Raw genomic sequence first — 12,685 nt, 5'->3', positions numbered from 1 at the left:
GAACAATTCATGAGATTGAGTTGGATTTCTGTGTGCTCTTATTAAGGAATTTATTCAACATTCTCCACTACAGAAAGAGGTGTCACCAGAGACTCAGCTTCATGCAAAACTGTTGTGTCTGGATAAAGATTATACGTTAGCTGTAATGAGTTGTCTTTCTTATAGAAGGTCTGTTTGAAAATTGTCATATGGCCCAAACATGGAGCATGAGGTAGTGAAAAGCAACGAGTATTAATCTTGAACTAAATCCCTGAGCTGGAACTTCTGTTGCCTTGTTTAATACAGCTGGTGGTTAACATCTGTGTTACAGACCAAGCATTTCTAGTATTTCCTCTTACCCATTGACAATACCAAGCAATATTTCTGGAGGAATTTAGTGAAGCTGAATGGTGGTTTTACTCTGATACACCAATGTTAAAGCAGGTTAAATAACACTTAGATATTAATTTTCTCTTTCAAGTCTACTGGATCCTAGTGATTAACTTGAAATCAGAACTCAGAATGTTCATTGCTACAGGCTTTCCATTTTAAACTACAGATAGAAATTTCCTCTTGGTCTCATAAAATAAAGGTGTTGCGTATCAAGCATTTGTAAAAGGAATTGTGTAAAGGCTTGTTCCTGCACTAAACTTTGGCAAGCAGTTCAAACTTTCTGTTTCTCTTGCATCTCACAATGGTCCCTTCTGCCCTTATGGTCTATGAGAATCTTTGTGGAGAAACTTTTCAGAATAGTAAAAACCAAATGGTGTCCCTCATTCCTAATTTCTAGGAATTTGCTTTCAGCCTTGATTTGTAGATTTTTTTCATTATAAAATGTATAGAATTAGGGCTGTCCAACAATTAAAAAAATTAATTGTGATTAATCGCACTGTTAATAATAGAATGCCATTTATTTAAATATTTTTGGATATTTTCTACATTTTCAAATATATTGATTTCAATTACAACAGAATACAGTGTACAGAGCTCACTTTATTTTTATTACAAATATTTGCACTGTAAAAAAAGAAATATTTTTCAATTCACCTCATGCAAGTACTGTAGTGCAATCTTTTTATTGTGAAAGTGCAACTTACAAATTTAGAATTTGTTTTACATAACTGCACTCAAAACCAAAACAAAGTAAAACTTTAGAACCTACAAGTCCACTCAGTCCTACTTCCTGTTCAGCCAATTGCTAAGACCACCAAGTTTGTTTACATTTCTGGGAGATAATGCTGCCCACTTCTTATTTACAGTGTAGCCTGAAAGTGAGAACAGGCGTTCACATGGTACTGTTGTAGCTCGTACTGCAAGGTATTTATGTGCCAGATATGCTAAACATTTGTATGCCCCTTCATGCTTCGACCACTAAGCCACAGGACATGCTTTCATTCTTAGATCTATTTTTTTCAGATTTTATTAGTCTGATCTAGTATTGGGCTGAAGTTTGTACTTCTGAAAGTTTCAGAGAAACTTATAAAGGGAATTGTTCTGTATTAAAACCAGTACTAACTTTTTGCACCTTCAGTATCTTATGTTTATCAGAAAGCACTCTCAGTTGAGTATTTTTGACTCTTAATATTGAAGAGCGATGGTTAAACTTCCCCCATCATATTCCCCCTCCCTTACAAACAAAAACTGTTCTCCAAATCAGGGACTGCATTTGGAAGTTCCTTAAAAGCTGATTCACCAGTCCTGTTCAGCTTACTGAGAGTGTTCCGTCTGGAAAGGTTATTTTAAAAAAATCAGATAGTTCAGTTCTTGTGTTTACATGGACCCTAATTTTAGGGCTGAGCCTTCATTTTCTGAAACTAGATAAAAGGATGCAGATCTGAGAAGTGAGTTACAGCAATGAGCCTTAAAGTGGGGCCCAAATGTGGTGGCATTCATGATGTGATAACTGCAGGGTGTCAAACTTTCTGAAGATACATGCTCATTTGAACTTTCTCTTTGTTTAGTATATAAATCTTTCGCCTTTTACTCAAGATTTCCTTTGCAAGAGGAGGTTGTCTTTGTTTTGTATTCCTCTTTGCAAGAGGAGTTTGTGAAGGCCACAACTATAACAGGGTTTAAAAAAGAACTAGATAAATTCATGGATAGGTCCATCAATGGCTATTAGCCAAGATGGGCAGGGATGGTGTCCCTAGCCTCTATTTGCCAGAAGCTGGGAATGGGCAACAGGGCATGGATCCACTTGATGATTACCTATTCTGTTCATTCCCTTTGGGGCACCTGGCATTGGCCACTGTTGGAAGACAGGATACTGGGCAAGGTGGACCTTTGGTGTGACCCAGTGTGGCCGTTCTTATGTTCTTAAGGTGGTTCACCCCTTTAGGGTAGAAGAACCAGGCCAGTCAGCCCTGTTGAGAGGTCTGGCTCATCAAAATCCAGGTATGCTGGGAAATGTAGTTACTTGACCGAACTAGGGATCTGTGGTGTTAAGTGGCAGTCACATGACCAGCCACAGCAGAAAATCCTGTAACTAACTGAATCTGTGGCTGAAGGAGTACAGGGTAGAGTTCTCCAGAAATCCCAGGCAGCTCTCTGGGAGAGGAGAACTGCAGAGACTGTCTCAGTTTAGAGATTGTCTAGCCCAGGGGCCGGGGGACTATACAGACGCTGGAGCCTATTACAAACTGTTAGTAATTGAGCCCAGGGAAGAGGGCTATAAGGTTTTGAGAGTTAATTTTTATAAGCCAGAGCCAGCTACTGTGAAAACAGCACACGTGGAAGCTGAAACTAGAGGAATTAAGAAAATAAATAAGGTGAAAAATTTTAACAGTGAGCATGTTTAGTTCTTCAACCAGTAGAAGAACTAAACAAGGGGTTCTGGTGGATTCTCCATCACCAGAAATATTAAAATCAAGATTGGATGCTTTTCTAGAAGATATTTGCTTTAGTTCAGCCACAGCTACTGGACCTGAAGCAGAAATTAATTACGGGAAGCCCTATGGCCAATGTTATAGAAAAAGTCAAACTAGATGATCTGAGTGGTCTCTTCTGGCCTTAAAATCTATGAGTGTGTGAAAATAATTAAGAACTTTACTTTGAATCCATATGTAGCTTTGAGAAGAGAACATGTTAATATTTGTTTTGATATAAGCATGCATTGTTCCTTAAAGTAGGGCTTTTAATATGAATGTATAGTATTGAAGAGTTCAAAACTAATGAAGTAATTCAGTTAAAATCATGAAACCACTATTCAGTCAGTACTAAAGGATGTGCTGTTGGATGGATGCCCAAGGAAGAGGTATTGTCAGCTGGTGTGGTATTTGACATGCCTCAGACAATATGTTAGATCTGTAAAATTATGTACATACTTGTCTTAAAGTGACTTTAAAACATGCCAACAAAAATCTCTCTTCTGAATATCTCCTAGATGTGATATGTTAGTGAGAGTTTCTACAGAATTGATACTTGAATATGTTTAATTTGTATGCACTTCATTTCAATATTCCTTTTAAATTAATTGAAAGATGGAAGTGTGAAAACATTAATTACAAAATGCAGAGAATGTAAATTCTATTACTACTTTTTCAGGTATTTTTAGCGGGTTCCCACAAGTGATCTGGCACCATGGTGGCCCTGTCCTTGAAGATCTGCGTTCGCCACTGCAATGTGGTGAAGACGATGCAATTTGAACCATCCACAGCAGTGTATGATGCATGTAGAGTTATTCGTGAGCGAGTGCCTGAGGCTCAAACAGGGCAAGGTGAGTCTGTAAATCTATATCCCCCACCCCCAGGTTTGTTTAAAGAAAAAAAATGCACTTCAGCAATTTGTTCTACTTGAAAGGTGTTCCATTCTCTCTGCACTTAATGTTCTTGGTTGAATACCAATGGTTTTAAAAATCCCATTGTTTCAAGGTTTAATATGCGCTAAAACCACAAGTGTAAATCTATAACTGGTTACAATTAGAGTGGGTCAACTGTCTCATTTACTTTTTTAATGAAAAATGGGTTTGAACAAACAACTCTTTTTTGTGAAACTTTCAGATTTTCATAAAATGAACTTTTTTTTGGCTGCCAAAAACCAGAAGGCTCAGTTTTTAGGTTTTTGATGAAAATTTTCATCAGCAAAACTTTCACTTCCCGACCAGCTCTCTCAGATGCAGGTTGTGTCCACAGAGCAGCTTTCCCTGTCATGTTTGCACAGCCACATCTACCATGTTGTCAAGCTATGCTGGTAACAGGGCTGTCTGGGGAAATATGGGCAGCTGTTCCCCAGTACCGCAGTGAGTGGAGACTGCCTGGAGCATGTGCAGTCAGTGACTTTAGCAGGAAACGGGACACTATGCACTCAGAGCTGAGGAGGAGACTGGGCCAAACAGACTACACAAGCATGATTGGAGGGCGCTGTGCACAGCAAAGGAAAGTGCTGAAATGGTTACAAAAAAGGCAACTATGTGCCAGCCTAGGCCTCCAATGGGCAAAACAATGTTGGCTCCCATAGTTACTAACCTAGGTTAAACATGCCATGTGAAGATACAAATTGTGTTGAGTGAAACCATGCTGCTCTCTGGTTACAAACTCAGTTGAGAACTGTGGTGTGGACACAGAAAGGACTTTAGCCAGCCATGTTGTAAGAGCTATTTAGAAGTAATGCACAGGTATTGTACCTGTAACACAAGGACCTCCAGGCCTGAGGCCTGTATGACATTTAACTTAGCATAACCAAGCCCTAGATAATTTGATATAAAATGGCAGTAATGATGTAGGTGGTTATTAGGTACATTGTAATTAACTGATAGTTTGACTTTGTGTCACAAGATAAGTATTAAAATAAATAAGAGTAGTACGTGCTGGGAACAGGTGACGTAAGATGCCTCAGAAGTATAGTTTAGTAATTTTAGGGAAAGTTTAAAAGGATGCTGAATTTGACCAAAACATACATGAATTAACCGCAGGTGTATCATGGCAACAAATTGACGTAAATGCTAATGAGTATAACATAAGTGACTAACTGACCTATTGAAGGTAGGGACCCTAAGTATAGAGGTGTGAAGGTACGTATAAGGAAAGGAGGTTGAAACCATTGTTAATATATATGAGACGTGGTTGGCGCTAGCATAACCCACCATAAAAGCTAAGACCCTCTCTGATGACAGTAGGAAATGTTGGAATGTGCTGCCCTGATGACAATATGTTGATCGCCTCACCAGTTCCGGGATTCCTCACTATGGATATGCGAGTGCTGGCCATTTTGTATTGGCACTATCTCCTTTGCTATATTACAGCGTTTGTGATCTTGTTTGTTTTGCTAATAAAATGTATAACATTATTAGTCAGAGAATATGTAACGGATAGTTTCTCGTTTGCTCCTCAAGGTCCTCATTCTGCTGACAACTTTTCTACTGTGCCTGATTCAGCAGTAGAACCCTTTCAAGCTACTGCGTAATACATAAATTCACTCTTATCAGGCTACACAAAGTATTTGCTGAACCAATTCAGGTTTATCACGACCCTCTAGCTTTGTGCTGTTTATATTGTCTCTCTAGAATGTAAGCCCTTACAATCAGGAATGGGGTCCTGGCCTGTCACTAAGGTCCCTAAGTGTGACAATAATACAAATAAAAAAAATAATGAAGCTGTTGATGACATATACCTCTCCTACTTTAGAGCTATTATTTCTGTTATACATTTTGAAGCAGTTGTTACTAAAATACTGTTATTTCTCTAGGTAGTCTAATTATCACAAGAATAGTGGTATGTTTTCAGTACAGAAATATTTTCTCCCTTGAAGAGGACTGTTTTAGCATGTCAGGGCCTTAGTATATGGATATAAGAAAAGGCATTTTATTAGTCCAGTCTTATATGGTGCTGAATGCACTCAACTTCTGTTGAAAACAATAGATATTTAGGGCTGCATATCTTTTAAAGGTCAGGTGCAAGAGGAAGGGAACTCATCTAACTACAGTTTTTCTCTTGTTTAGGTTTTTTAAAACATACAACTGCATTGCAATAAGTGTGTGAATGACACTGCTAAGTAGAAATATAATTACTGAGCTACTGTATAATACTTCTTTTGCTGATGAAGCTAACTGACAAGTTTGACATTCCCCAGGGTACAATCCGGATCATAGGAGAGCTGTGCCCCATTAATTCTCCAGTGTGGTGTATGCTATGCACTCCTTTGTTGTGTGAGCTTCACCTCTGCCCACTCTTGAAGTACATGTCAAGCAACACCTGCATATCCCTAGTACCAGCCTTGCACCCCAGAAATGTACCACCTTATACTGCTCAGTTACTTACTGAGCAATACAAGTGCATAAGGTCCATCATTTTAACAAAGAAAATTATAATGCCTCCAGCCTTTGTTACCTGAGTAGCCCCAAGCCCTTCTGCCAAAAGCACACTGGATTAGATAAAACATTAAAATAGGTTTATTAACTACAAATAGATTTTAAGTGATTATAAGTGATGTAGACATAGAAGATCAGAATTGGTTACAAAAAGAAATTAAAGATAAAAACCGTAAGCTGTTTCCTGAACTTTACCAAGACTAAATTTGAAACAAACAGCTTTTCTCACCACTCGCAATGTTGCACGCAGTTCACAGTTCTTAGTACACAGGCTGGGGTCCCTTCCCAGGCTGAGACTAATTTTTCCCAGTTCCAAGTCCTTCAAGCAATCTTGTTTCTGTAGAGGTGCAGGAGAAGAGAGTTGGCCGGGCCCTTTTTATATCCTGACCCTTTTTTACTGATAAAGTCCTTGCTGTTTCATGGGGTCCGGATGCCCCATTGCTAGAGCCGTGCAAATCTGTGGATATCTGCAGCTCATTTTTGCAAATCACGGATTGGATGAGGATACAAAATTTATATCTAAAGCCCTGCGGGTATCTGCAGATAATTTGGGGACTGCAGATTTGATGCAGATAAAAAATTTAGTATCTGCGTAGAGCTCTATCCATTACCTATATGAGCTGCACTCGGTCCTTCATATGAATTGGAAATCCTTGCTTGCACCTTCTGTATACCTGCAGCTTGAGGTGTTTCTGGGGATGATATGCCAGTCCTTTCTTATTTCTCAAGAGCGAGTCTGTGGGCGTTCCCCAGACTCACAGCATGTTTCAGTAACAAACACGTGGCAAATCTCATAACTCCATATACAGTGCTGATGCACACATTTTAAACAGGGCAGTCATATTCAGCAGACTATGACTTCTCCAAGGATACCTCGCAAGACATACTTTGTACAAGATTTATCATAATTTTGTAAAAGTGGTGAGCATTATAGTGTAGACTGTCATGACAGATTAGTTTGGGATACTACAAAATTACACCAAGTGACACAGACTGATTGGCTTGTCACTGTCACACCAGTACCAGAATGCAATAAACACAATATGCTGATTTTTCTGTACAATAAATATGTTCTGTGCAAAGGTCATTGCTTGTCCATGATTGAACTGAGAGGAATGAACATTTGGAGCTATATTAGATGCACAATTTGTGGAATGATTTGATGTAATTGACTGTATGCTGAATTTATGTTTCCAAATCATCACTGTGTGTATGGGTTTGCTTTCCAGTGATTAGCTTCCTAAATTAATGTATGTAAGGAACTTTCTGGTGTGTTTTTTACTGTCAGGGGCTTTGGGAAAGATTTCTTCATTAAAACTCCATATTTTTAGGCTAAATTCCTCTGAGAAGCTTATTTCTTCATAAATTGTATATTTGAGACAGGTTACACAGCATCTATTAAAAACGCAAGCAGTATTTTTCTTTGAAAGCTGGCTCAAAGCAGTTTGTATAAAAATTCACTATCTTTAGGTGTTCAACCATTTTATTAAACAAGAAGATAAACCTCCTTAGGCTTTATTGGCAGAAACTATGGTCTTTATTTTGTTGCACTTCTAATGGCTGGTAGTCTGTACAGACCTGACTCTACACTATTGCTTTTAACATGTGTCATTAAAGAGATTGTGAAGTGTTTAGTCTAAAGTATGTGCAGCATACTCACAGACACTGTTATGACAGATACAAAAGAGGAATAACTTCACACAGTTGAAATTGCCAGGAAAGTACTATCAATTGAATTAGATGTTTTCGAGGATTCTTAGTTTATTCAGTGAAACACTTCCATCAAGTAAACGCTGCATGTTTTAAAGCTGAACTGTTGGTTCATAGTATGAAGTGACTGAAAACTCTGTTAGCCTTAAATCTGAACTCTTCTGCATTTTTGATGGTTATAAAAGTATCTTATTCAAGTATAGTTAATTATAACTATGTATTACACATGCAGGATGAGGTTTGCTTGATGAGCCATCCACTTCAGTCTAGAGTAAAGCCTATCTTTAAAATCCTGCCCTCTGTAGTCTAAGCTACATTTTCTTTAACTGGAGTAACTATACTTCTGCCAAACACTCATTAAGAGTGGACGGTAAATTGACAGAAGCTTGAACTTGAATTCTGGTCAACATACTGTTTTTCTTTGTTTGTTTTACCACAGTAATAGTGCCTTTTCTGTTTTGTTCCTCAGCCTCTGACTATGGACTGTTCTTGTCAGATGAAGATCCTCGGAAAGGTATTTGGTTGGAAGCTGGAAGAACACTGGATTATTATATGCTGCGAAGCGGGGTAAGGCAAAATTCTGTCATCTTTTTTTCACCAACAGATTTAGAGACAGTCATACAGTACAAAGAACTTTAGTCCTTGAAAAACATTTGGATGCAAGGACAAACCATTTGTTATCCTACAAGTGTCAGATTTGGCAACCACGGTAGAACAGAATACCCAGCTCAAAGAATGAAAAATACCCACTGATTTTCCGAGCAAGACACAAATGTTGGTCATTTTGCATCCAAGCGTATAGATTGGTACGGTACCAAGAGGTGGTTCAGCGTTTTCATTCCAAAGAAGGCATTCTCCTTACTTTGTTAGGGGTGAGTGTGAAGCAGAAATGGGCTGATATTTTTAATAGGATTTGAACTCCTGGGTGAGAGTCTGTGCCGAGCCTTTGAGAGGTGCAGAACTAGCACCTTTAAGCCACCTTTCTGCCTGCCCAATCATGGGCTGCTCTAGGGGCCATAGAGACCACAGGTGTAACTTGGACAACCTTTGGGGCCTAAGTAACAGCTGGCCAGAACTTCTGCAGTGCTGCAGCCCTACTCCTGACACACCCTTCCTGACCCTAGCTCCACCTCTACATGTACTGTATGCCAGGGCTTGTGAGGGCTCCTCAGCACCATTATGGCTGGTTTTTCACAGTACCTTGACTGGACAAATCCTCTGGGAGCAGCCAGGGCTTTTAGATCCCCTTCATGCCGCTCTGGCATGAAGACTCTGCAGCAGGTTATCGAAGGCCTGAAGAATAGGGTTTAGTAGAGTCACTTATGCAGTTTTTAAACTAAAGCAATGTTGACTGTCAATACTAGAACTAGCCCCTGGTTCAGGCAACAAACTTTTAAAGTTTGTCTAAATAGTTCTTAAAAAATAATATTTTTGTATTTGTCAAATTAAAACTTCAGTTTGCTTCAGATTTCAGTGGCTTTCTGGCTTGGAATGGTTCTGAAGCTGTGTAATTCTTTGTGTGGTTTATTCCCTAGGATATTTTGGAGTACAAAAAGAAACAGAGACCTCAGAAAATACGAATGCTGGATGGGGCAGTGAAAACAGTTATGGTGGATGATTCTAAAACTGTTGGTGAATTGCTGGTTACCATTTGCAGCAGGATAGGTGAGATTTCTTGGTCTGAATCTCTAAGAGAATATGATTTTTTTCCCCGATGTTTTTTACTTTGGGTTTCAGGATTCTGTGCATGTTATATACAGCGATTTATCAACATCAGGCTTGTTATGCCTGTTTGAAAATAGGTAGTGTTCAGCATCAGTTACACTGTATTACAATACTCAGAATGGCTTTTTTCCCATTCTATAAAGCGGTTGCATCTGCCCTCCTGTCCTGTGTGACTCAGTAGGGATTTACACCTTAAATGTTTTGCTACCAGATAGCACTTACCCGTCAGAGGCACTTATGTTTTTTGGCACCTAATGTTCTAAATATTTCAGTATTTATTTCTTCCACATACAGTTCCCTTCTGTGAGGTGGTGAAATAAAACTAGCTTTGTGTCTAACTAATGTTTAAGCAGAGATAGAAATTACTCTTCTATCTTATTGAGTGGCTAAGGCTTCTATTTATGTTAATGTGATCACTAAAGACATACAGGACTGGTTTATGCTAGTGCTGGTTTAATGCTGGTTTGAATTGAGTACTAAGTTTAAATATGAATTGCACATTGAAAAACTGCTACCATGTAGTGGTCAGTGAAGAGGTAGGTCATTTCTCCAGGTGATGTAAAGCAATAGTTTGGTGACCAGGAATGCCTTCTTGCATTTTCACCTGCTCATTTCGCAAACATGCCTAGCCATGAGGTCCCATATTGTTGTCACTTCTAGACTTCACTGTAATATTGTGTTCTGTCTGGAGTTGACCATGGAAGCCACTCAGAGCAGCTGGTGTACAGTATGGCTCCTTAGTCATCTTAGACTCTCTTTCTGTCCTAAATAGCACAACTCACGTTGTCAGTGCTTAACAAATACTGGAAACACAAGCAAGACAAAGAAATGAGAGCAACTTAAACATGTGCTAAGTGCTCTACACAGGCTCTCGGCACCGTTTCATGTGAAATTTATAGTGAGGATTAACATCTGTAAAGCCCTAAATTGCCTAGAATCCCGATGTTTCAGAGACTTTCTTTCCCAGTGCTCTGCCACATTTTCTCTGCCCGTACTTAAGGAAGAAATTGCAGGAGTCTATGACCCAGAATTCTCCATCACATGGCCTCAAGTTCAGCAACTTTATTCTGCTCAAAATCTGCTAGAGCTTGACCTGGCTATCTTTCTCAGGAGATTTAAAATTTAAGAAAGCAACTTTCTTGAGACTGATAAAAGATAAATCTGAATCAACTCTACATACACAGAGTGTATGGTTTTTTGAAGGATAATTTTCTGAGCCTGATAGAGGGATGTTGTGCTTTTAGTGCCAATTTTTGTTGGAAAGATTGACTAGGTACCATACTCAATAAATTCATATAATAATACATTTTAGCACCTGGTCTGGAGTGTGTTTGGATATTAACTTCAAATATACTTCATTTTAATCAATATTTAGAATAAATCTTTTCCTGCTGTCCTAGTATACGTTACATTTTCATGTTTTGGCTGCTGGAGTTGCATGCTTATCCTGTGTTCACACTTGTAGGAATAACCAATTATGAAGAGTACTCCGTAATCCAGGAGAGCATTGAGGAGAAAAAGGAGGAGAGCACAGGTACACTTAAGAAAGACAGGACATTGTTACGAGATGAAAGAAAAATGGAGAAGTTGAAGGCGAAGCTTCATACAGATGATGATTGTGAGTACTGTAACCCGAGAGGCTGTTTGACTAGTTGGGTGTGTTTCTGGAGAACCATCATGTGGGGGGAAAGAGAATAACCCAGAAGGTAGATATTGGTTTTGGGACATTTCTCATGAGATTATCTGCTGCACTTAACCTTCCATTTACAAATCCAGGAAAACGTTATACGACTAGGTGGAGTATCATGTACTGTATGTGCCTGTGGTGTCTTATTGCTGCAGTGTTTTTTTAAATCCAGTTGAAAAGCTGTTAGCCACAGGAGGACAGTTGTTATTATGTATGTTGAAAACGAGTTCTAGATCCAGTAGTAGTGATTTCTGTGTAGTTGGTGGAGGGATTTCAGTCCGACAGTGGTCTCACTACATTCTACTGAGGAAGGTTATTTGTTCAACTGCTCATGCCATCTCATTCGTCTGATCCGTTGCCCTTGCGCTGAAGGTCAATGAAATGTTGTTTTGCCTCTATCTGTATGTCAAATATAAAGGGTACATTCCAGGAAAGCAAAACATTGCTTGCCTTGTTACATGCCTTTGAATAGTCATCAGTGTAGAATGCTCACAATACAGCAAAACAAAACAGCTTTTAAGTGGCACACTATCTGCATTCCATCTTGTGTAAAGGCTCTTCCTTTTAGTTCCTCATTTTTGGCATGTGTTTTGCCCCTGTTGTTTGCATCACAGGCCAATGTTTTAAAACAATATGAAATTAAGAATAAGAAGCTCTGGGGACAAAATGTATTTGTATGTCCATAGTTGATTCAGTTTTATCCCACTGCTTGGAAGACAAGTGAAACTCATGTGTAAGCTACAACTGTCTTTGCATTGGCTTCCAGTAATTTTAATAAATTATGCTACAACAAATTCCTGCTGAATTCTAACTAAAATTCGCATTATTCATTTGCTGATATTTTGGACTGTAATATCAATTGCAACCTCCATAGCATCAGCTGAGAAGTGAAGCAGATTCATTCATACGATGGGCGCTCATTCCACGATACATCTGTTTAGCTTGAAAGAAAATTTACAAAACCTCACAGTATCTTGTCACTTTAACACTGTGCACATTTCGTCTAGCTAACTTTTGTTTCTGTAACATGCATTACTGTAGTTTCACGTGCAAATATTGTCTCAGATAGGCAGATCACACATGAATGTCAACGTATGTAAATGTGTACGTAGAGCACACTTTGCATCGTGGTTTAAGGCAGTGGCTCTCAACCAGAGGCCTGGGGCCTCCTGGGGGCCACGAGCAGGTTTTAGGGGGTCCGACAAGCAGGACCAGTGTTAGACTCACACTGGGGCACAGGTCAGAAAGCTGAAGCCCCTCTGCATAGGGCTGAAACCTGG

At 39.1% G+C, this 12,685-nt stretch overlaps 1 protein-coding gene across 2 annotated transcripts in view; it reads left to right on the top strand.

Annotated features, from left to right (window-relative positions):
* Window positions 1–12,685, top strand: part of TLN2 (talin 2) — a 349,917-nt gene that overhangs the window by 164,014 nt on the left and 173,218 nt on the right. For both annotated transcript variants that reach the window (XM_084641187.1, XM_084641186.1), the window contains 4 exons: window positions 3,523–3,694; window positions 8,463–8,560; window positions 9,529–9,658; window positions 11,184–11,336. In XM_084641187.1, the coding sequence (XP_084497313.1) occupies window positions 3,559–3,694; window positions 8,463–8,560; window positions 9,529–9,658; window positions 11,184–11,336 (517 nt within the window). In that variant the 5' untranslated portion in view covers window positions 3,523–3,558. The remainder of the gene's footprint in view (window positions 1–3,522; window positions 3,695–8,462; window positions 8,561–9,528; window positions 9,659–11,183; window positions 11,337–12,685) is intronic.

Source organism: Lepidochelys olivacea (genome assembly GCF_965140295.1).
Source record: "Lepidochelys olivacea isolate rLepOli2 genome assembly, chromosome: 10".
In the NCBI taxonomy this organism is placed as follows: domain Eukaryota; kingdom Metazoa; phylum Chordata; order Testudines; family Cheloniidae; genus Lepidochelys; species Lepidochelys olivacea.
The sequence above is the reverse complement of the archived record's forward strand: the minus strand, read 5'-3'. Positions and strand labels throughout refer to the sequence as shown.